Source organism: Sciurus vulgaris, assembly GCF_902686455.1.
Source record: "Sciurus vulgaris genome assembly, chromosome: 2".
NCBI classification, from domain to species: domain Eukaryota; kingdom Metazoa; phylum Chordata; class Mammalia; order Rodentia; family Sciuridae; genus Sciurus; species Sciurus vulgaris.
The window spans coordinates 118487927-118515158 of NC_136462.1; the positions used below are offsets into that span (position 1 = coordinate 118487927).

The window sequence follows — 27232 nt, forward strand, 5'->3', positions numbered from 1 at the left end:
TCAGTTGGTAGAGTGCTCGCCTTGCAAGCACAAGGCCCTGGGTTCAATCCCCAGCACTGCAAAAAAAAAAAAAAAAAAAAAAAAAAAAAAACCAGATCATTGCTTTAGACAGTGAATTTTTATTTGTATTAAGAACACAAACAGATGGGTATCGTATAATCTCAGATACTCAGAGGCTGAGGCAGAAGGATCCAGGTAAACTTGGGTAACTTGGCAATATCCTGTCTCCAAAAAAAAAAAAAAAAAGGCCTGAAAGTGTAACTCAGTAGTAGAACACACCTGGGTTCAATCCCTAGCATTACAAAATCATGATCTAGAGTGTGTAGCACATTAATTCTTAAAGAATAGGTCTTTCTCTGTTCACAAATAATGAAGACATAATACCTCTATCTCCTTATAGATAACAAGTTTGCAAAGACATTTTCTTCCATTATATATTGGTATATTTTCTTCTGCATATATCACTTAACTATTGACTTCCATGAGCAGATTTCATTAACATGATCTAGATCATCACCACACTGGACACTCTACTCTTATACTCACTCCAAAGTTTCATTTTTAGGGTAAGTACCACTAATTTTGTAGAATTTCTTAGTTATTTTCATTAATCCTGTCAGGTGACTGACAGATTGTTTTATAAGTTAAAAAAAAATCTTTCCTCATTTCATAATAATTAATAAGTATAAATTAATAAAATAAGAAGTAATTAATAAGTATAAACTGGCTGTTTGCAAAACATCTTTCTCAGGGTAATTGATTTCATGGTCACTTTTAAACGGGTAAGAAAGCCACTACTAAAAACTTATTAGCAAAGATTTCTCTATATTTTCATAAAAGTGATTATCTACATTTTTATAAAATGCAGTTGAAGACTTTGGAACATGAAAACAGTATTTATACTTTAAGAACCTGATGTCAGAATAAGATGATGAAACCAAACAATTTTTCTGAGCTTTACTAAGTACTATGCTTTGTATGAGGCATCCCCCCAAAGATCCTGTTAATACAGGAATGTTTAGAGGTGAAATAACTGGATTCTGAGATTTCTCATGTAATTAGTCCATCCTAGTTTGAATGGACTGGAAGGTAACCATAGGCAGATAGGTCACTGGCATTGTGCCCTGGAAGGATTCACCTTCCCGATGGCCTCTTCCATGCCCCATCCCCTCTGCGTTCTGACCTCACCATGAAGCACTTTTCCTCTAATGCACCCTTCTACCATGATGTGCTGCCTCACCTTGGCCTCAGATTCAGTCAACCAAGGACTAAACCTATGGAACCATGAGCCAAAATAAACTTCCCCTCCTCTAAGTTGTTCTTGTCAGGTATTTTGGTCACAGAAGTACAAAGCTGATTGACAAACTGAGCTTGTTTGACTCTGTAAAAATCACTTATAAGGAAGAGTTCCTAGGGAAGATCCAAAAGGCTCTATTTAGTAGATATAAGCTAATGATTTCATGATTAATCTGACTTTATAAACATCTATTATTCTATCTTCTTTTTGCCCATATTCTCTAAAATATATCTAAAATAAATAATACATACAATCCAAAAGATCTTTTAAAACTTAGCTGTCTTATTTCTGATATCATTACTTCAATGTCACCTACCTTTTCTTACATATACAAAAGAATCAAGCTGATATGATCAAGTTCCCTGTAAAGGTCTCCTATAAATGCATTTATTTACATAATGCTACAAAATTGGTGTATCATTCCACTAGTGCCTAAACTCAGGTAATTGAGACAAAAACAAACCAAGCTTTTTCTTGTTTGTTTTGTTTTTATGGTGGTACAAGGGACCGAACCCAGAGACACTCGAGCACTGAGCTACATCTCCATTTTTTAAAATTTTTTATTATCAGATAGGGTCTCACTAAGTTGCCCAGGTTGGCCTCAACCTTGGGATCCTCCTGCCTTTGCCTCTTGAGTGGCTGGGATTACTGGCATGCACCACCACAACCAGCAAACCAAGTAATCTTGAAACATGATACTAAACTATTTCAACTGATGTTCAAAAAAGCCAGGAACTCATACAGACTACTTCAGGTATCCAAAGTTGAAAGTACAAAAAAAGAAACACAAACTAGTATTACATTTATAACTATTAAACTACTTTAAGAAATGTGACAAATCAGTTTCTTTTTTATTCAAATCAAGGAAATGGGATAAATTATGTATCTCTAATCAGGGTGACAAAACTGCCAATAGATGGAATCAAACATACACAGTAAAGATTAATAATCTAATTTTTTGATGGGTAAAATTTAACATGAAAATTAGGAGGTAAATTTCCTCATTAGTCAGGTATCATTAAGGAAACAATAGAGCATGAAGAGAAAGCCTACAGAATGGGAGAAAATTTTTGCCACACGCACCTCAGATATCCAGGATATAAAATAAATCCAAAAAACTTAACACATTAAAAAAACAAATAACCCAATCAATAAATGGGTGAAAGAACTAAACATACACTTCTCAAAAGAATAATGGTCAACAAACATATGAAAAAAATGTTCAACATCTCTAGCAACTAGAGAAATGCAAATTAAAACAATACTGAGATTTCACCTCACTCTAATCAGAATAGCAATTATCAAGAATACAAGTAACAAAAAGTGTTGGCAAGGATGTAGGGAAACAGTTACATTCATACATTGTTGGTGGGATTACAAATTAGTGCAACCACTCTGGAGAGCAAATGGAGATTTCTCAAAATACTAGAAATGGAACCACCATTTGACACAATTATCCTATTCCTCAGTATACATATATCCAAAGGATTTAAAATCAGCATACTACAGTGACACAGTCATATCATTGTTTACAAATCACAATAGCTAAACAAAGGAGCTAAACTAGATGCCCATCAACAGATGAACAGATAAAGAAATTGTGGTATATATACACAATGGAATATTATTCAGCCATAATGTAGAATAACTTTATAACATTAACCAGTAATGGATTAACTGGAGACTATCATGCTAAGTGAAATAAGTCAATCCTAAAAAATCAAAGGTCAAATATTCTCTCTGACATGTAAATGCTAACACACAATGAGGAGGACTGGGGAGAGGAAGAATAGAAGTTCAGTGGAGTAGGCAAAGGAGAAGGAAGGGAAGGGAGGATGATGGAAAAAGGAAAGACAATGAAATGAATCTGATATAACCTTCCTATGTACACATGTGAATATACCACAGTCAATCTCAACATCATGTACAGCAACAAGAAATGAATTTTTAAAAAAATAACTATGAGTAAATGGCAGAAAGATCAACAGAGGAAAGGATGTAGGGTGGAGAGAGCAAAGGGGAAGGAGAGGTACTGGAGCCTGAATTAGATATATTCCATGCTGGAATGTCAAAATAGATTCTATTGTCATGTATAACTAAAAAGAACCAATTAAAAATATAAAAAGGGCATACACTATAAAAACAGTAAACAGTTTAATCTATTAGCAATTAAGATGAAGGTATGTTTGTGATTACATACTTCAGCTGTGATAGCTCTTGCACACGAAGCTAGTGAACACACATTTCTTTTAATAAACAACAAAGAGTCAATAAAAAGCTACTGAAGTAGACAAGTGACACTATATATTAAAAACACACAGTAACTCAATTGGAAACAATCATCAGAGAAGCTATACCTTCATTTCAATGACAGACCCATCCTTTATTACAAGGACACTAAGAAGCTCAGTTCTCTTGATATTTTAAATGTAGAAAGCACACCTAGAAACTAAACAATGTTCTCAACTCAAATAAATACAGTATCTATAAATGGTATGCTAAATGGTAAGGAACCTATATAAACTCAGAAAATTTTTTATATTTGTTACTTGCAAATTAAACTTAAAGAATATTAAAAAATTCTTCATTATAAATGATAAAAGGTAAGCTCTGGTAATTATGATACCAAAAAAAGGTATTATATGGTTTGATATAAATCAAACTATTCAATTATTAAAACTTATTCATTTATCTCACCAATAAGACTTTTCCATAGAAAGAAGCATAATAACACTAAAATTTTGCAAAAGATATAAAATGCAGGAAGGGTCTAGGAAATAGCTCATATAAAATTATTCTGGGGAAACACTCAAAAAACAGTAGTCATTTTACCAAGAGCAATTATAGAGACATTTTATTAACTCCAACCTATTAAACTTTACTAAGTCATTCATAAAGGCCTTAAGAAATTTAAAAAAAAAAAAAAAACATAAAAACTTAACCAAGACTGAATTTTTTATACTTTTGAAGTCATAAAAATATTACTAAGATTGCTAGATATTCTTTCTTTACTTTCTTAAAAATATAAACCAAACTTACTGCTGATTTTTTTCATTTAGAGTATTCATGCCCTGAAGATCAGAAAGAGGTGTTCTGGGATTTTTCCGGGTTATATCTAGCAAAAAAAAAAACAAAAAACAAAAAACAAAAAAAAGGCAGAAAATTTCAAATCAATGTACAGAAAAACTAAACATGAGAATATTCCCAAAAACCAGATAAAAATTCATATTCTTCAGTAAATACTTGAAACATCTAAATAATATGAACCAAGTCCCATAACTACTACTAACGACCTAGTTAGCAATTAGAAAATATAGTAATAAATTCTTTTATTTCTTCTTTCATTTAAACATTAACATTAGGAAATACAGGGTGACTGAGCTAAAGGATTAGAAGTATAAAAGTTCATATCTTATTTTGATACTTAAATAGTTTCTAATATGACCCTTTTGTGTGAGGTTTCAGCAACAAATATATTGTTCACATGGACCATGAATTTTGACAATCTACTGATCAGATAAAGACATTGAGAAATAAAGATGACTGTTTCCTAAGGATTACCAATATTTTTAAAACAATTTTTTATAAGTTCACTAAGTATCAATTTTTATATCATACATACACATAAGTATTTATGTAATATCTGTAAGATACACTGGGAAAGAAGACATATCTTTATTCACAAGGATATACTCTTAAATGTAGAAAACCTAAGGAATCCACAAAAATCTTAATTTAGCACTAATAAATTCAGAAATATTATGGGAAACTATCAATATAAAAAGTCATATTTTCATATAGTAGCAATTAAATGATCTGAAATGAAATTAAGAAAACAATTCCACAAACAATAGCATCAAAATAATATGAACTTAACAAAACAATACAAAATGTCTACATTTAAAACCATAAAACATCATTAAAAGGAATTAAAGATCTAAATAAACAGTATGCTATCCATGTTCCTGAATTAGAAAACATAATATTTTTAAGATGGCAATGCTCCCCCAAATTGATGTACAGATGAATCTAATCTCTATTAAAATTCCAATTATCTACTTTTACAGAAATGACCAAGCAGATCCTAGTATTAATACAGAAATAGAAGGGACCCAGAAGAGCCAAAACAATCTTGCAAATAAAAACAAAGTTGGAGGATCCATACATTCTGATTTCAAAACTTACTACAAAGATAAACTGATTGACACAGTATGGTACTGGCATAAAGACAGATATATACATCAGCAGAATAGAACCGAGGGTCCAGGAATAAACCCTGACATTTATGACTGACTAACATAACCACTGGAGAAAAAAAATAATCTTTTCAACAAATGATGCTGTGAAAACTATATATCTACAGGCAAAAAGAAGAAAGTTGGTCAATAGACCTAAATGAAAGTACTCATACTATACACACCTTTTTAAAGAAAATAGGAATAAGTCTTTCAGATACTGGATTAATGAATCCAGTAAAAGTGTGTGTGTGTGTGTGTGTGTGTAAAAAAGAAAAATTAGGTTAACAGGATATCATCAAAATTAAGAGTTCTGTACTTCAAATGATATTATTATATTGAAAAAGTGAAAATCTAAGTCATAGAATAGTATAAATTATTTGTATATGATATATATGATAAGAAATTTATATCTTATAAAAAGATATAAAAAAAGGATATAAAAAGAACTCCCACAAGGCAATAAAGACAAGAACCCAATTTAAAATTGAATATTCTCCAAAGACATACAAATGACTAGTAAGTACATGAAACAGACTCAAAATCATTAATCATCAGAGAAATGCAAATCAAAACTGCGATGAAAAACCACTTCACACACACTAAGAATCAAAAAGAGAAATAAGGAATTTCAATGACATGGAGAAACTAGAACATCACACACTGCTTAACGGAAATGATGTACACGCTGGGAAACAGTCTAACAGTTCATCAAAAATTAAACACTAGGACTGGGGATATAGGTCATTTGGTAGAGTGCTTCCCTTGCAAGTACAAGGACCTGGGTTCAATCCCCAGCACCTTTAAAAAAAAAAAAAAATTAAACACCAACTACCACATGACCCAGCCATTGCACTGCTAAGTGTAGATCTCCAAGATAATTAAAGGTATATGGCCATTCAAAATTTGGTATTGAGAATATAATGTGATCAACAAAACAGTGTTTTGAACAGTTACTATTTTTATTTGAAAAAAAATGCATTCAAATTCTAAAAAAGTAGAATGCTATCTGTGCTCATGAGTTAGAAAAGATGATATTTTTAAGATGGCAATGCTCTCCAAATTGATCTAGTGATAAATTCAATCTCTATTAAAATTCTTGCTATTTCTGCATAAATGAACAAGTTGATCCTAACATTACTTTGAACAGCTTCTTATATGAATGCATTTTTTGTTCTATTTGTTTAGTTCCTACTTCATAAAGATCAATTATCCCTATCACAGATTCTAATTTTCTATCCTTTATATTCATTCTTTTCTTCTTCATATTTAAGTGTATTATCTTGTGTCTTTCCTCAACATCAGTAATTCAATTTTCAGTTGCTTCCTCTATTTACTGAACTCACACAAGTATTGTTTTATGCCTCTTCTTGTCTTATTAGCTCAAAAATCTATTTTCAGTATCATTCTAGCATTGCTTTGTTTGCTGCACTGGGAACTGAAGCCAGAGCACTCTACAATTGACCTACATCCCCAGACATTTTTATTTTATTTTCTAAATTTTGACATCAACTCACTAAATTGTCCAAGCTGGCCTGGAACTTGCAATCCTCCTGCCTCAACCTTCCAAGTTGCTGGCTGGGATTACACACCACCATCATACCCCTGGTTCATTCTGATATTTTATAGTTTTGAATTTGTGCTATCACTTTCTTTATAGGATTCAAGTTCTTAAAATTTCTTCTAGATGTAATGTGCTCACAAGGAGTTTTCTCCTTAAAGAGTATTTTCTTCAGAAACATCAGAGTGGTTCCTTCTTGAATATTCTTTGACTTCCTTATATCCCTCTATGTAACAATTTTTACATTTGTTATTAAATATCTTGAACACACAAGAAACATAAGGAATAATATACTAAACACTTGAAACTGATAACTCAGATTTAAAAATAAAGACCAGTGTATTCCACTCCCTAACGTCCTTCCAAAAGCATCAAGTCCCAAAATCTCTCATTGCTGAGTTAGCAAAAAAAAAAAAAAAAAAAAAAGGCTATAATTATATTCAAGGTTAAAAGGAGAAAATGTTCTTAATGAGTTAACAGATTAAAAAAAATATTAGGAGAGAAATGGAACTTGTACAAAAGAACAAAATGCACATTCTGAAACTCAAAAATAATTTCTGAAATTAAAAATTCATACTATGGGTTTAAGAGGAGATCAGAAATGGCATAATAAAATTGAAATCAGACAAATAAAAATTATTCAATGTAAAGAACACTAAGAATAAAATACAAGAAAAATAACAAGAGTCTGAACAATCTTTGAGATACCAAATATTCTAACATGTGATTGAAGTCTTGAAGAAAAGTTGCAACTGAAAAAGATTTTAAATAAATTAGCCAAATTTTCCTGAATTTGATGAAAATCAATAAAGCACAGAACCAAGAGGTATTGCAAATCCCAAACTAGACAAATATAATATAAGCCAACTAGGGACATCTAACTAACCTAAACTGCAAAAAACCGAGGCAATGACTATAGGAAAACATCTGACTTAATCATCACATACACCACAAAAATGATGAAACAATATATTTAAAGTGTCAAGACTTGGACAGTTCTTGATGGTGTCACAAATGTGTACTTCGTGAAACAGTATCTCCAGTCACAAATATTACCTTAGAAATGGAAATACGTTCACAAAAATATACATAGCAGGTCCCTCACAACAGCTCTAACAGTATACAACTTAAACTCACCAAGAAACTAATGATAAACACAATGTTACATACACAAATGTACATGCTACATATACAATGGGATACAAGTACAAACTATTGATACATGGATGAATATATAAATCATTATGTTGGGTAACAAAATTAGAACAAGAAAGAATCTATACTATATAACCCCATTAATATAAAATTTTTAGAAGAGGCAAAACTAATTTATAGTAACAAATCTTAACAGTGGCTATCTAAATGAGGTCGGGAAAATGCACGAAGAAAACAGGAATATTCTTATGTAATTTTTCTCCAATATGCTTAATCTCTTTTTATTCAGATTTTAGATCTGTAAGCATTCTACAGCTAAATTTTGTTCAAGTTCTTTAGTTTCAAATTGTTACTGTTGCATTTAGTCCATTTAAATTTATTCATATTATTGATACATCCAGCATATTTTGTGTCTTATTTTATGCTTTATATTTACCCAATTATATGATTTTATCTGAATTTCTTATTGGATTATATTTTTTATTCTGATTTTTTTTTTTTTAAATTTTGAAAGTTGCATATACTCTCTGGTCATTCTTAAATTTCTAACATACTCAAGAATTCCTAACTAAATCAATTATCTCTTTTCTTTTCCCGAAGAGTACAGAAACCTTCAAATGGTTAATTCTCATCATCCCCTTCCTGTTAGGGATGTTATTAATATCCAAAACTTACTCTCCCCTTGTTTTCTTCACATTCATCAAGCAAATTAAGAATAACTACTATTAAGTTTCATAAAGCATTGCTCATTTAGATTTACACACATATTTACCAATTTCTTTATTAAGTATCAAAATTTCTACAGTGGATTCAACTTCCCTTTCTTAAATAAATCATTTTACAAGTTACTTCAGTGAAGATTTGTTCAGATCACTATATATATAGCTTCATTTAGTGCTATAGTTATATTTGCCTGTTATCTAAGTGTCACATCTTTAAACATCATCATTGAAAGTATTTTATATCATGTAGATAAAATTTAACCTACTGAGAAAATTCATCTTGGGAATTTAACTGGTGAGCTTAGGTCATTTCTGTTAATTTTGAAAAATAGTATTTGTTTCTAGCATTTTACTTCATATTTTCTTTAAACTCATTTTTCCCATCTTGATTTTCTTTTGAGGGGTTTCTTATTTTCACTATTGTATTTAAACCTTACATTCAGTTTATGGAAATTTCCTAAACTAGATAGACATCCATAATTTACTAATTCAAAAGAAATATAATTTCCTGCCTTCCCTGGAGTTTTCACCAAAATATATACAGCATTTCCTGTACTTGTTTCTGTCTACCAATTTCAAATAAATTCTGATCATCTACCTTTTATTTATGTTGCATATTCTTAATTTCATGAAAAATTTTCTCTGTAATTTATATCAGGGTTCATGGCACATAATTAAGTACTTTTCCATTGAGGTAAAACCTTTAATAAAGTAAAATATATTGGTTTTATTTATACAATTGTGTAAGTTTTGACAAATCCATTCACCATATAACCATCACCAAAAGAAGATGCAGAACATCTCCATCATTCCCTAAAAGATTCCCCATGTCCTTTCTTGGACAATTCCTCACATGCCTGATCCCCACCCTCATCAACTCAATAGTTGTTATGTCATCCACAAAAATTGGTTTGCATTACCTAGAATTTGATGTAAACTGAATAAAACAGTATGTCATCTTCTGCATAAGGCTTCACTCAGCAGCATAACATTTTAGAGATGCATCTATAAAATTTTTTTTGTAAACATGTTTTCATTTTTCTCAGGAAATAACTGATTATAAGTTGAAAATCCTTGAAGACTAAGTTGGCCATCTTTCACAAGCCTACAGACCACACATATATCTCCTTTTATGGAAGTGTATGTTCAAATATTATGCCAATTTAACTGACCTTTTTAAAAAATTATTAAGAAGGTTTTCTTCATGCTTTTTATGTCTATTATCAGATATTAGAATTACAAACTATTACAAATAACATATCTCAGGTGGTGGTGTTATGTCCCCCCTAACCTTACCATTACTTGGAAAGCAGTTTTCAATTCAGTGAGCTCTAACTCATTAATATTTTCCTTGTATAGTTCATGCTTGCATGTCCAATCTAAGAAATCCTTGCCTGTCCCAAGACTGCAAAGATTTCCTCTCAGGTTTTCTTTACAAATTTAAAAGTTTTGGTCCTTATGAAGAGCTGTCTGAGTCATTTAATTATGTCTGCTATATAGTAAAAGTCAAAGTTCTCTTATATATAGTTGTTAATTACCATTTGTTTGAAAGATTATCCTTTATCCCACTGAATTATCTCATCACCACTGTGGAAAATTGACTATATATGTGTTGATCCATTTCCATATTCTATTTCATTCACTGATCACCTGATTTTTCAACCAAGAGAACAATGTAATGACCATTTTAATTTTGAAATCATATAAAGTTCTCCAGACTTGTTCTCCATTGGAATTATTTTGGTCATTCCAGGTGGTCTACAATTCAGCATATGAATTTCCACCACACCTGCTGTGATATTCATTGGGATTACATTTAATTTATAGATTATATGAGGGACAACTGGTATCTCAAAATACAAAAATACATACAAAAAGATCTCTCCATTGTATTCTTCAATTGCTCTCAGTGATATTTAAGATTCACACATATTTGTTAAACTTATCCCTAATTATCTCATGTTTGTGTATGCTGTATTAATTATCAACTGCATATTAATTAATGAAAACCCCAACAATTTAAAACAACAGCTATTTCACAGAATTTCTAAGAAATAATAATCCAGGAGGAGTTGCTTAGCTGTGTAATTCTCACTCAGGGTCTCTTATGAGCTTGTACTCAAGCTGTCAAGCAAGGCTGTAGTCATATCAAGACTGAAATGAAGCTGAAGAATCCGCTTCTAAAGTCACTCACATAGTTAATGACAAGCTTCAGTTCCTTACTACCCATTGGTTGAGGCTTCACTGGAACTCTCAACAGGCCCACTCACAAATGGCAACTTGCTTCTCAGAGACCACGTGAAAGCAAGCAAAGAAGTACCCAAAGATGGAAACTGCAGTCTTCTGATTTAATCTTGTAAGTGACATCATCACTTTTGCATGTGCTTTCTATCACAGAAAACAACTCTTGTAAATGTGGAAGGGCATTACACAAGGGTGTTATATCTAGAAGGTGGCAAATGGAATTCATAAGTCTCATCTTCCTAGTGTACATAGCTAGAATATTATAACAATTTGCCTTATATTTACCTGGCATTCTGTGAGATTATTAATTCTAAGACCATTTTTAGACTTCTTGATTTTCTATATTAATGCTAATATTGTGTACTTCCTCTGTTTTAACTTCTAAACCTTTTATTTCTTTTTGCTGCCTTATTGCTCTCCTGATGACCTTTAGTAGAATGTTAAATCTGAGCAACAAAAGCAGATGTCCTTGGCCATGTTTTTATTTTTTTCTGTGGTGCTGGGGATTTGAACCCAGGGCCTTATGCTTGCAAGGGAAGCACTCTACCAACTGAGCTATATCCCCAACCCTACCATGTTTTTAAATTAAGGGAAAAGTTGCTACAAGATTTTCATACATATCCTTTATAAAGTGAGCAAGACGGTTTCTACTCCTGGAATGTTAAAAGTTTTAAAAGAAATAGGTATGGAATTTTGATAAACTATCTACTGAAATGATCATACATGCTTTTTCTTTTTTAGATGTTCAACACTGTGAACTTATTTGATTGTTGCTATGGTTTGGATTTTGAGTGTCTCCCCAAAGGCCCAAATGTCAAGACATTTGATCCCCCCACTTGGCACTACTAGGAGTTGAAAACCTTAAGAACTTGGGCCTAATAAGGGATATTTGGATTGCTGGGGATATGTCCTCAAATGAGATTTTGAGACCCTAGTCTCTTCCTTTTCCCTATTTCACTTTCAATCCATCAGGTGAACATTTCTGCTCTGTTACATATCCCTACCATCTACCTTTCCCAAAGCAATAGGGCCAACAAATCATGGACAGGAATGAGTCAATATGAGGCAAATTTTTTCTCTTTATAAGTTTATTAACTCAGGTTATCATAACTGCTAACACCACTGTCAACCCTATCTGTTATTCCTGGAATAAATTTAGTTTGATCTTCATGTATGATCCTTTAACATATTGCTGAATTTGGCACTTTCTTATTTCATCAAGGATTTTTACATCCATCATCATACAGTCATGTTGGTCTATAGTTTTCTTGTATGGTTTTGTCTACTTCTGGTAGCAAAGAATACTGGCCTCATAATTATTTGGATTGTATTCCCTGCACTTCTATAACCTGAAAGAGTTGTTGAGAACCGACAAATTATTTCTTTCTTGTTTCTTAAAAGAAATTCACTACTGACTTATCAGGGCCTGCATTTCCTTGTGTTACTATATGGCAAAGATTTTAATTATGAATTCCATGTCATTAACAGATATAAGACTCTTTGGGTTTCCTGGATCAATTTTGATACTGTTGATAACCAAGGAATTTATACATTTCACATAAGTGGTTTAATTTATTGACACAAATGTGTATAATCTTTCCCTCAAACTTTTGATGTTGATAGGATATATAATTGTCTCTACTCTTTCATTCCAGTTAATAGCTTTCTGTCTTCTGATATTGGCTTGAGCAGTATTTCTAGAATTGCACTGTCCAATGAAATAGACACTAAGTTGTAAGTGGCTGTATAAATTTAAATTCATTAAATAAATTAAAACTTCAGTTTCAATTGTACCAGCCACATTTCAGGTTCTTAAGAGCCACATGTGGTTAGTGGCAACAGTCTTTTTCAGTGAAGTTAGAACTTTTCCATCATCACAGAAAGTTCTATTAGACAGTGCTGAGATAGATTTATCAATTTCATTATTTATTTAAAAAAAGTACATCTTTAAGTTTCACTGATTTTCTCTATTGTCAATTTGTTCTCTATGTCACTGATCTTAGTTCTCAACTTTATTTTCTTTACTATGCTTCTCTGGGGTCTAACATGTTCTTTTTTCCCCTAGGTTCTTAAAGTGAAAGTGAAAGTTATTGATCTTTTTAACTATAATTTTTTTTTCTAAGCACTGATTTGGATACATCCACACATTTTAACAGGTTTTATTTCCACGATTATTCAGATAAAAAAAAACTTGAAAATGTTGTCCTTATGAATTTTGCTTTAACTCATGAGTTACACGTTTTATTTTGCAAATATTTGAGGGTCACCCAGATACCACTCTGTTAGTGATTTTCATTTTAACTCCATTTTCATCAGAAAATAAACTTTAAATTTTCCATCATTTGTGTAATCAAAATGCTTGTAGTCAAGAACACTGAGGCAGGCTCTGTCAACAAGGTAAGGGTAAGGTCCAGTAAGCCCATAACCCTTCTCTAGCAACTGCTGATGCTTCAACCTTGTTCATCAATATATTCTCAATTTTCACAAGGTTGGACTAAAGGCCAGAAATATGGGTTCAAATAGAAATGAGAGTCAACTATTCTATTCTACCCTCTCTTCTTCCTCGCAGTGGTTCTTCTCTTTTATAGGGCTCTTGACTTTTCTGAAAGTGAGACCACAGCTCATGTTCCTAAAAGCGTCAATTACTCCCCAGTCTTCTGATTTCCTCTCTGTCAAATCTCAAACACCCACTGCAGAGAGAGGGGGAAAGCACCAAAAACGAAACGGAAGAGTTAGAGCCACAATACCTTTTATGTTTTAATCTTGAAGACCACACATTATCACTTCTGCCACTTTGCATTTGTTAGAAGCAAGTCACTAAGTATGGCACTCGCCTTTAAAAGGGAGGAATATCAAAGAATTGGTGGACACATTTTAAACCACCAAAACAATGCCATAATTTTTACTTCAAATCGTCATTATCTTTTAAAAGAAACTAAAAAAAGGAAAGAAACAATGCATTTAATTTTGTATACATCTTTCTAGCTTCTTCATTCCTTCCAATAACATGAATCAGCAAACTAGAGTACAGAGCCTAAATCAAATCCACTGCCTACCTTGCATGACACCTATGAACCAAGAATGGTTTTTAGACTTTTAAATGATGGAGAAAAGAACAAATTAATATTTTTATAATGTGAAAATTATACAAAACTTAAATTATCAGTGTCCATAATAAAGTTTTATTGGAACATAATAAAGTTTTATCTAGGGCTCCATTCATTCAAAGTTGAGTAGTTTCAACAGAAGCCTATGGTACACAAAGTCTAAAATAATTACTATCTGGCCTTTTGCTGAAAAAGTTTACTAACTCCTACTATAAATCCTAATCACCATTTTATGGTAATTTTTTTAGCTTGAGGAACTTCCATTATTGTTTCTCAGAGTTCATAATATGGAGACAAATACAGTCTCCATACATAATATGGAGATAATTTATCTGAAAATGCCTTTAATTCATATTCATTTTCTAAGGATACTTTTAATAAAAGGTAACTGGACTTTATAGATTAACATATTGTAGCAATACTAGATACTCCCATACTCTTTAGAATATTGGTGACTTTTCATCTGACAGTTAACTTGCCTGAATCCAAAATGCAAATATAGAAATTTGGGGCTGAAATTTGCTTTTTGTTGTTGTTGCTGTTGTTTAGAGGATTTTTTTATTTGGCATTTGAAACATGGCTTTGGAAGGATATCTTTTGGCTTGTACTATTTCTATTAAGAAGTCGAGTGTTAAAATCATGTCATTATTCCTCTGAATTTAATATAACAATTTTCCTTCTGGTTGCTTTCAAGGTGTTCTCCTTCCCTTGGCATTTAGCAATGTGCCTATAAAATGACTAGATGTGGTTTTCATTAATATTTATTTTGTTCAGAGGTCACTGATCTTCTTGGATCTGTAATAGTGGTTTTAATTAAAGATAGTAAGTTTCCTGCCGTTATTTCTTCAAATAATTTTCTGCCCCTTTTTCTCTTAATTACAAAACCAATTAAAGTGGAAAGACTTCAGCTTTCTACAATACAAGTTGTGCACAGGTTTTTAAAAAATGCCCTCAGTCAAAAAATCAACAAACTTGAATAATTGACCTACTGTCATTGAATCTTTCAAGGATTATTTCTGGGCTGGGATGTAGCTCAGTGGCAAAGCATCTGCCTTGCATTCCCAAAGCCCTGGGTTCGACCCCTAGTCCCAAAAAAGACAAAAAAAAAAAAAAAAAAAAAAATGATTATCTTCTATTTGGTTTCCACTTTTGTGATAAGAGTTCCCTGCATATTCTGCAGCAGTCAGTCTCGGATGTGGGAAGAGTTATACTCTAAATACGGGTTTCAATTCTAAGACTGTCCTAAATTTCCAGCTGCCCTGACATTCTTCAATTTTGACTTCTGACACCTCAAGTCAATATAGTTGTGGTCTCCTGTTTCAAGAACTATGAGAATTAGAAAGCCCTTTGTGCAAAAAGCTACAAACTCACAATTTTTATCCACTGTTTTATGTACTTTAAAGAAGAAAGCCTTTGTTTTATGCCTCCTTCTGATGTTTTTCTAATACTTTCAAATAGTTGGTTAAATTTTTTTTCCAAGTTTTATCGCTGTTACCTGTGGGAAGGGTTCACTGGCCTCATCAGTTCACAATTTCTTAAAGCTGGTAGTTTCCTAGCTTTTCTTAAAAAGCAGTCTCCCAAACTTGAATTTATTATTTTAATACTAAAATTATAATTATTGCCTAGTACTACAGTGGATAAATTTGCATTTAAACACATATAAACGCATGATTTCTTTAGGCAGCCTATGCTGAAGATTGATGCCTTCCTATTGTAGTAAAACTAGAGTACGGTAAGGCCTTAGTTGTCAGGCTGAGTCATGAAAAAATAAAGAAAATAAATTACTTGAAACTACTTAAGAGTAAAAAAGAATTCATCTAAGCTCCACCACAAAGATCTGTAGACTGTTTTAATCAAAGTCCCAGTGTATTAAAAGATTTAGAATAGCAAGATAAGATAATCAAAATGACATTTGTATACCTTTCAGAAAAAAAAGAGCCATAATTAAGAATTATTTTTAAGAAATTTTTAAAAATGAAATACTTACCTATGTTCTTTCTAAAATGAGAAAATATTTTTCATATTGCTTTCTAAAAATACATTACACATTTTCTTACACTAAGACAGTATAGGTAAGAGAAGCTGGAAAAATGGTACCCACATAACATGTGCTTTAAGAAATTCTATTTATATTATTCCTTTGCTGACACCAAATACTAAAATTTCAAGGGAATTTCAATCAGAAAACTAAAATTAGCAACCTAAACCTGTGGCAAATTATTAAAAGCTCAAAAACAATTACGTAAGTAAATTCATTTCACTATACACAAATTACTGAGGTAGATTTTGAATACTCTGAAGGATCCATTTATTCCCATAATAGCAGTAGCCCACTAACTGTAATCTCACAACAGACAAAAGAACCAATTATCATGCAGAATGAGCATACCAAATAAAAATCAGGAAAGGAAATGGAGACCAAGGGCATTGTTTACAGCAATTTTATAAAAAGTAAGCAAACAAAAAGGAACATGTCCTATGGTTCTATTCATCTTCCTTATACCAAAACACTGATATGGCAGCTTTGCTCTAAATCAAATAAAGCAAAGTCCAATTGGAGGTCTGCAATCGGCCTAAATGAATTTAACAGCATTTGCTAATCTTGGAAATAAAATGTAAGGAATCATAAAAATTAGCCAGATTCAGAAAGGAATTTAAGGAAACTTGGAAATGTTTGCCATCAAGATTATGGTGATAATTTGATGACTGCCTACACTGACTTATCAAATTGTGTTCTTTCATGTAGGTCAGTTTACTTCAATGAAAGCTCAGTAAGGCTTTTTTAAAATAAGGGAGAAAAAAAGTATTTTTTATTTTTACCCATCACTCGACTTACTTGAAAGACAAAAATAGAAACCAATTCAATAACTACAATAAAGTATAATTAACTCTGTGATCATTGGCAAATAGGATAGTCACCAAGTTAAGAGAACAGGTATCTTAGCACTTTGAATCACCAAGTGAACAGGTATCTCAGCACTTCCAGAGAAACACTGAAGTCTCAAAGGGAAATATCCAGAGACTGAACAAAGGATTATGGAGGTCATGTTGCAATCTATGTTCTACCCTGGTGTAGAATGCTCTTGGTTTCCATTTCCAAATGGCTATGTGACAACACAGTTTATCAGGATTTGCAGCCTTACTGTACTTCTCTTCCTTGCATCTCTGCAGAATCTCTAAGCTCCTCTGGTGGACTGGGTGTTGAAGAAAGCTAAAACTATCCATACTTTTCAAAATTGCACATGGCGCTGTATCATCATGTCCTTAGGAAGCAAAAGAAGAAGAAAAAAAAAAAAAAAAAAAAAAAAAAAACAGAGAAAAGAAAAAGACATTATGTAAGCCCAATCCAATAGAGAATCAGGGACAATGCTGCCAACTATTTTAAGAGTGTAAAAAAAAGTATTAAAAATAGAAGCTAAATGTAAAGAATTTTTCCAATTAATCTGAGGAAATCATAAACAAATAATAGAGAAAAATTAAGGTTTTGGTTTTTTTTTTTGCTCCGTCATTTACCATCTATGTAACTTTTTTTTATTATTGAAGTTCTTTTCAGGTATTCAAACTGTCCTTTTTTACTATTCAAAGTACTGTGAATTAATACCATAATAAAAAATTTCAAAACTAAAATTCTAGAGATTTTTAAAAACAATTTCTATGACTTATTTTTTTAAATAGACTCACTTTTATTGGGTCTGAAATATCATTATCATATAGTTGGCAACACTGATGGAATCCCCAAAGAGAAATATATCCAAAACAATTTCCCCAAAATTAAAACAATCTTTCACAAATCTTGCAATCAGTCACACTTGTAGGAATTCCAACAAGTGTACAATGATTTAGTGTGTGAAGAAAAGCAGCACAGAGCAGGGAAATCCAGCAGTATTTTTTATTTATAAATCTGAATATAAAGCTATAGAAATTATAGATTACTATCAATTCTTAGGAAAGTGAGGCAGAAATCAGCTACCCAAGGGCAAGGGAAGAGAGCACATTCAAATAAAGGCCAAAACCTCAGATCAGTGCCATGTAAACAGTAAGTCACACTAACAATGAAAGTGGAGGGGAGCTAGTGCTACAAATATTAGCAATAAACTGATTTAAAAGAGAAGTGTTTCCAAGCTTTGGAGGAAATTATGCATCATTTATTCAAAGATCACATCTAGAATTAGGGCATAATATTCAAATTTAAATAGCTTTGCTTTTAAACCCAAAAATGCATAATTTAATAACAGGCAAATTACACAATACATAAAGAAGTAAACGTTCCATTAGTGCTCTTTACTGTATTATTAGGAATTAGATACAATAATCTACAATAGTTCTCAAAACAAAATCATTTTAAAGGTTAACCCATTTTTATCTCAACATCCCAGACTTGGAACACATATAAAAACTTAAAAACAGCATATATTTATAATTATATAAGAATATAGTTATAATGTAATAAATATAAAATAATATATAAACTCTGGTTTATGATTTCCAACCTATTTTTAATATACCTATGTCAATTTCATTGAAATATTTACAAATTTAAAAGCTTAGGTTAAACAGTAATTCAAAGAGGTCTGCAGAATATTTTTTAATATGTTTTAGTTGTTGCTGGACCTTTATTTTTATTTATTTATATGCAGTGCTGAGAATCAAACCCAGTGCCTTTACACATGCTAGGTGAGTGCTCTACCATTGAGCCAAAATCCCAGCCGGAGTATGTTTTAATCTCACTATAATTCCCTAAACTGGATTTCTAAATCTAAAGAATCAGCATCTACATTTATCAAAGGAAAAGAAATCCTATAATTAATAAGTCAAATTATACTACACATAGAAACAGATTTTTTTAAAAATGAGTTTGAAATGTTTCATTATCTACAATAAAAAGTAAATTAATATTAGATATCATTTGCCAAATGCGAGAATCAATAGCAGCAAATTTTCAATGTTTCTAAAAGAGAGTTATAATTAAGTTTACCATCATTTCATAGCCAAAAGAAACCTCAGCAAAAATACTCCCATTACTCCAGTAATTCTCACTTGATGGGCTGCTTGGAGAAAGTATGCTTAGGCATCAGATTAGCCTGCACTTGGTTTGACAGCCAGTTAAGGGAGACCAATTAAAGAAAAAAACGCCTGGTACACTCTACTCATACTCTGTCCAAATTGCAATTTTAAGTCATTACCACCAAACTTGCCCTCCATAACTAATTTGATAATCTGCTAGTCAGAAATAACTCAAGAAGATTATGACATTAAAGTGCTCTATTAAGAGCTCACTAAGGGGAACCTCGCTTTCCATGTAAAACTACAGCAAGTTGGGTTTGAACTAGTCCTAGGAGATTCTCCCCGTGGGTGTAAAGGTTGAATCACATCAGCCAGATCTGTCGGGATGGGTTTCCTCTCCACCTCCTCCCCTGCCAGCCCCTGCCACACTCCCACGCTCCCAGTGAACCCCACACAGGGGAGGCAGAAGTCCCGGTCCTGGTTTTGACTCAGCCCCTGCAAGCTCCGCGACTCATCCAGTCTTCGCAGCTTCAGCTGCACCTGCACCCATCAGCAGAAAGGTTGGGATCTCCCAAGGGGCATGTGCCTCTAAAGGCCCAGGTACAGTCAGCTAAATAAAACTTGAAAGCCAGAAAGACGGCAGCTAGACAGAATAAAATAATTTACATCGTGCATTGAAGAACAAAAAAGAGCTCACTAAATTATAGTGTAGAGTTTTCAAAAATCATTCAAGATTACTATAGCCACTGAAATCCATTTTCCATTTGATCAAATACACTGTAGCAATGTCATTTGGATATGAGTACATTTTTATCTGTGACCATTTTGTGTCTGAATACATGCCTAGCTTAGTTTTTTAATAACCTCTGTTCCATTCTTTCATTCTACTTTCTAAGCCTTTAAAAAATAAACTCTTAACTATTTTAAACATTATTTTTCCAGACCACAATACTATTTCTATATTTTAAAGTGAAATTCTTGTCTGTTGTGTGTACCAACTCCCTGTTAAGGTCGTATGATTGTCTTAGGAAGGTTTATATTTTCAATAAAGGGTTTTTTTAGGGAGGGGGGTTATGATTGTCTTAGGAAGGTTTATTTTTTCAATAAAGGGTTTTTTTAGGGAGAGGGGGTTTTGGAAGGGAAAAAGGAGTTATAAAATGTAAAACAGGCATTTATACCATCTCTCATATTTCATTATGTATTTCCAATATGCATTTACATATTATGTAATTTCTAACTCTTTATTATTAACTTTACTTAGGTGAGACTTTTAAAAGTTCTTTGTACTCTGTTCCCTTTAGGTCTTTGAACATATTTAAAATAGCTTAAAGTCTTCCTTAAGTTCATTTTCTAGCTCTCCTCAGAAACAGTTTCTATTGATTCCTTTTTTCCTGTATGTTGATCATACTTTGTTTTTTCTTTGCATGTCTCAAAAACTATGTTAAACACTGGATGTATTAAATTGTATAATGGAACCATTCTAGGAATCAGAGTCTCCTTTATCCCCAGTGTTTGCTGTTGGTATTATTCCTATCCTCCCCATCCCACACTTAAGATGTTTCTGAACTAATTTTTTAAAGTGCATATTCTTGGTCACATGTGACCACAGAAGGTTCCTCTGACTTAGCTTAATGGTCAGCTAATGACTGACCAGAGATACTCTTACATACCCGAAACCATTAAGTCACCCAGGTTTTGTCAAGGATCAATGTGTGTGTATTGAGGCATACCTTCAACACTCAGGTAGGCAGTTCAGAACTCTGCCTTGTCCTTCACTTCCCATTTGCACCCAGTTTCAAGGTTACCCAAATGTGAAATATCAGGAACTTCTTTTTCCCCTGAGCATGCTTAAAGACCTGGCACGTACAGAGTCCTATAAAGTACATAGCCAACTAATTTTATGGAATATAACAACTTTTCAAAGCCATTATGGACATCTCATTTATCTGCTTTTCCTTTTAAGCTGTTTGGTTAGGTCACTATTCCCCCCCAACAGTGATCTACTGCCTTAGCCAGGTGCAATGTCCCAACAATTGATTTTGATTATTATTTTTTTTTTGGGGGGGGTAAGGCCTTTTTTTTTTTTCTTTAGTTGTATATGGACACAATACCTTTATTTTATTTACTTATTTTTATGTGGTGCCACACACATGCTAGGCAAGTGGTCCATCATAAGTTACAGCCACAGCCCTGATTTTGATTGTTTTTCAGTGCTTCTGGGTTAAAGGTTGTGGTTCACAGTGGCAAATTCCAAATCAGGTTAAATAAATTCAGACTTTTAAAGTAGGATATTCCAGGGAACTACCCAAATGGGTGAAGAATTCTATAGAATGGGACTTTGAAGGAATTCCAAACCCTTCTACTTCCTCCAGTGGTTGCCACCCTGCTGAATTTCATCATGATTCCAGGTTGCTGGTTTTCCCCATGGAGTTGGGAAAGAACGGATGTGAACAGTGCACATTAAAATGCCACAAAGTGCACTGTCTTTATTTATAGTTGGCTTTTTTTCTTACATAAACACTTTCTAGATTACCAGTAAGCCTTTAATTTCCACAACTCTAACAAAGTTATTCTGACAATTTTCATTAGTGTTCTTGATGCTTTTACAGAAGAGATTACTTTTGGAAACTCTAACCCTACTATTTCACTAATGTTTAATTCAAAACCCTTACTCTTAATCATCATGCTATAGTGTCCAATAATACTAATGACTTATAAACAATGAGTTTTTGTTTTTAACAAAAAATGTAATTAAGTACTAGATAGAACTACTGGACAAAGTAAAGCATCATCATCCTCTATTCTATGTACCACATAATTCCTGGTCAAATTATAATCTCCCCTGTATACCCTTCATGATTCTTAAAGAGTACTCTCTACTAGGTTCTAACTGATACAGGAAGAGGAAATCAAAGGCAAGGTGAATGACAGAACTAGAATATCTGTTCTCCATTACCTCACTCTCTGCCGACCAGACAAATCATTACCATTTCTCATTGCATCTAGTCGCAGAGCCAACATGCAACTTACTGAAACTGCCTACTTATGTGACTCAACTAAGAGCATTTTCTGGTTTCAAACAGGCTGATCACTATCATAAACACTCTACAATTATATTTTTCTCAAAAAGAGTACTTGAAATAATTTTATTTATAGACCTTAAAGACTTTCCTTTAATTTGGAATTCTATACAATAGAAAAAAATAACAAAAAGTAGTCTTTGATATTTTCAGCTGTGCTCAGTCAGCTTACTAAAGAGAAAAGAATGTCAGGGAATTACTTGAGGAATTAAGGAGAGAGGCTGTGATTGTTGCTCACTGTTAGGATGCTTCTTGACAATTAGATACGAGTTATTTTTAATTAGTGCATATTAATTATAAAGAATAGGTTTCATTGTGGCATATTTATGCACACATATACTTTAAAGATACTGAGAGGAAGTAAAAATAGAATGCATCATCTTTATTAGAATTATCATCTTTGACATCTTATTTGCAAAAGATCTGGACTTGGTTATCTTTTGCCTCTCTTATTTTATTTCTACTTAAATCATCTCTAATTCTCATTTTATCTTAATAAGTGTGCATATTATTTATAGATTTTGTAAAAGTTCCAAACCTACAACTTAAATCATTCTAACAGTTAAACTGTTAGTTTCTAATGCTACAATATTCGAACTGTATGCTGTCCTTTCATTTCAAACCCAACAAAAGAAAGTTAAGTGGCAAGTGAGCTGGAGAAAGCAAAATTCTATGGTGAATGCTGGCACAGACACCAAAATATTGTGACATTAAAAAAATCGCTTTCTGGCGTCAATCTGCTCGTTAGACCTTAAAATGCAAATTAACCAGAGTTGTTCTTTTTCTTTTATAAAATGTAAAATTTTATAGTTTATTCAAGGGGAAAATCTGGGGTGTTATTTTTTAATCTAGGTGGTAATTTCAGGGTGATTTTTCTTTGTGATACTTCACTGAACTATATGTTTGCTTTATGTACTTTTCTATATGAGTGTTATATTCTAGAATAAAAGAGTTTTCAAAAAGATTATTATACAGAGGTTCTGTACTGCCCATTATTAAATTTTATCAAGATGGAGACATTTTAAGTTTTGTTTTTTTATTTGTTTTTTGGTGTTGGGGACTGAATCCATGGGTGCTTTATTATTGAATTATATTCGCACTATGTTGCTGAGGTTGGTCTAGAACTTGCAATACTCCTGCACCATCCTCCTGAGTAAATTATCTCTTTATATTAGTAACACTGTGTATCAGTCAGGTTTAGTGGCACACACCCATAATCCCAGCTACTTGAGAAGCCGAGGCAGGAGGAGTGTAGTTTGAGGTCACCCTGTCTCAAAAGAGAAAAGGAAAAAAAAAAAAGACTGGGGATGTAGTTCAGTGGTAGGGTGCCCCTGGGGTCAATGCTAGGTACCACAAATAACAACAACAATATTGCATGTCATTTCCCAAATTGATAATGCAGGACATAAAACAACTAACTTACATAAATAATAGATCTGTGTGCCAAAGGATGATACAGGTAATGTGACACTGCATGAAGTGACATAATTAATAGTAATTACAATTAAAGTTTCTTCTTAGTCAATAATATCTCAGCAGGATACTTAACAAATCTGGACTTTATTACAAAGCTACCATAACAAATAAGAAAAAATCATCTTAAAGGAAAAAAGTTTCTTTCAAGGTTTTTTTTTGTTGTTTAAATACAACCTTTTAGAAATCACATTGTAAAAGGCAAAGCAGGTCTGAGGTAGTTCCTTTACTTCTGCAATTTGAGGACTGTTAAAATCTCAAAACAGAAACTAAGTTCAATTATTTTGTCTTTCATTTTAGGGATATTATCTCCAAAATATTTATTTCAAATGTTTAAAAGCTGAGTGTAAAGTTTTACTACTAGTACACATCTCAAAAAACCATATAAGTCAGTCTGAAAATAGGGAAACACACAGGAGTGTTTTCATGCTTCTACTGAAAGGCACGTCTCAACCACAAAGATATCAAAAATTCTCACTATGCAGCAATATGCTCGAACTAGTGCTACAGCAAGCAACGGTGCAGTTACAAATGTGCTATCAGGACTATGAAGTTGCTCTCCCACAGAATGTGAAATGGGATATTCTGTGGTTTAAGGAGGAAGTACACAGAAAATAAACATCATTTCTAAATTTTAAAGTAAAAATCCAATGAACTGAGTTAAAGGTAAAAGAAAAAGAAAATGGTTGATATGAAAACAGATGGTTTTCATACATAGTATCTGACTTTAACCTCATAATTCTAAAGGCAGTATTAACTCTTTTATAGAAGGAAAAACTTCTCTAAGCCACAAAATCAATCAAGACATGACAGTAAATTCTTTCCACTGACAGGGGATTCTTTCCACTGTATTATATGATCTCCATCATCCCAATCTTTCCCCTAATTTACACTTTCATATTAAATTATGCTCCACATTTGTAGTAAGAAAAAAAGAGAAAAGTTTCAAAATTAAATTCTAAATTATTACTGTGATCATTACTACTTCACTTTCTGTTCAAAATCATACCATGACTTACTTATGTCTAAGTACCATTATTACACTCAGTATTCCTGCCAAGACTTAATAAAAAATGTACTAATGCATACCTACACATACATAACATATAAACATTTAATCACATAAAGTTTACTCGACTCATCAGACCTGAAACAAGATGTCAGAATGTTAGAAAACAGAACAAATTAAAAATCATGAATCTTGTGGACTAAAGGCAAAGTAATAAATAAATAAGAGATGAATCATTATAAATACTACCAATACTGCTTACCACTCTTTCTCTGAATGTGTCTTTTCCCAGCTTCCCTGAAAGCAACCATGGCTCTGAAAAAGGCTCGGAGAACTGCCCATCGGAAAACAGCTACAGGATCAATTCCAATCATCCCAGAGATAAATGCATTCTTGCTACTTCTCAGAAGAGCTACAATGTCTGGACGCATATGATCTGTATTTTTTTCCCGAAAATCCTGTGTAAAAAAAAGTACCACTGTTATTAGTGAAAAAGGTATTAAAGTTAAGATGATGATGGGTAACATGTCTAAACAGTGACTGAATAAAGATAGTAATGACTTCTGAATGAAATATTCATTCTAATTTACATAAAATACTATACTTTTAGGGCTGGTACCTACTTTCTGTGGAGATGTGCTGGACAAATTAGGAGAAAAGCAGTAAAATCAGGATTGGAGCATCATGAACAAACAGTGAGAGTGATGAAGATTATGGCAAATCAACAGGCTAATTAGGCTCTTTAAGCTTGAGTTAAGGGTTTTACTTTATTTTATTCAAGCATAAAGGAAAAGTTAATGACAACAGCCAAGTGGTGTTTTATAAACATTAGTTGATGCACAGGAAATGAACAGTACAGAGAAAGAGTGGAAAAAGGAAGAACAGATATTATAATAACCAGAGAAGAGTTGACAGTGACTTGGACAAGCAGGTGGTCATAGAAGACATGGGATATGTTAAGCGGTAAAAGCAACTTGCTGATGATGGTAAGAGAATGAGGGAATTAAGTTAATACTTCTACTTGGGGTTTGAGGAACTAGGTGGATGGAGATGCCATATACTGATACAGAGAAGACTAGAGAAAGAAGATCAAAAGAGATCAAGAGAGTAGTTTTGTCCAAGTGAAATTTGAGATGGTGAGGATAAATAATAGTAGGTAACATTTACTGAAAGGTTACTATGTGACTGGCACTCTTCTAAACATTTTATATATATTGTTTCATTTAATTCTAAAAAAAAAAATTGAGATCAATTTATTATCCCCACTTTATATATAAGAAAAGTGAGTTACAAAGAGTAGAAGTATTTTGGCCCATCACACAGTAAGGGGAAGAGCAGGAGTCAAATACAGTCAATCACAACCATGATGCTATATTAGCACACAGACATTACATCGGCAGAGTCTTAAGTCCTAAGGGGATTTCACAAAATATAATTGGATATTATTAGCATTTTAAAGCTGAATAAGATTACCTGTGGACTATAAACAGGAAAGAGAGAGCACAGAGGTTTTAAGAGTCAGAACACAAGAAAGCGAATTAAAATGTTCCACACAGATACAGGGAGATTAACAAATTTCCACGGAGGAAACAAGGGCCCAGAGGAATGTGAATAATCTAGGCATTGACCACAATCTTACAACTATATTAACACTAAAAAAGGATTTTAAAATCCTTTTTAAAATGATGAGTGTATCACTCTGGTGAGTGTATCACTCTGAGTTGGTGCAGCTTCACAGAATAGCTCTAAACCAAAATTCTACACAGAGCATACTCAGCATAATGTCATGTATTCGCATATACAGAAGTCAGCTTTGCTTTCCTAATTCTTTGTTCTTCTATAAACAAGGGAAAATAGTAAACAAGCCAGAATCTTGACCCTTGGCTTGTCCCTAAATATACTTACACCAAAAGTATTTATTATTAAAAAAAAAAAAAAAGTTAGTAAAATTGAATTTTTTTTGGGGGGGGGGGGGTAACCAGGGATTGAACTCAGGGGACTTAACCACTCAACCACATCCCCAGCCCTGTTTTGTATTTTATTTAGAGACAGGGACTCACTGAGTTGCTTAGCACCTCACGTATGCTGAGGCTGTCTTTGAACTTCCAATTCTCCTTGCCTCAGCCTCCCGAGCTGCTGGAATTACAGGTGTGCGCCACTGCTACTGGCTAAAATTGAGTTTTCAAATCTTTATCACCACCACCACCACAATCATCAGTTTACAACCACAATGGCAGGCACTAACAAGGTGGCAGACACTAACTTACACACTTACATAATGTACTTTATTCTATTTTAACAATTACTCAAAAAAGCAGATTCAATCATAAACTATAAATTTTCCA

At 32.7% G+C, this 27232-nt stretch overlaps 1 protein-coding gene across 1 annotated transcript in view; it reads right to left on the reverse strand.

Moving 5' to 3' along the window:
- The window catches only part of MYO9A (myosin IXA), a 285639-nt gene that overhangs the window by 120068 nt on the left and 138339 nt on the right, over window positions 1-27232 (reverse strand). The window contains 3 exon segments of the mRNA XM_079123120.1: window positions 4337-4412; window positions 17465-17584; window positions 25150-25345. Coding sequence (XP_078979246.1) covers window positions 4337-4412; window positions 17465-17584; window positions 25150-25345 — 392 coding nt within the window.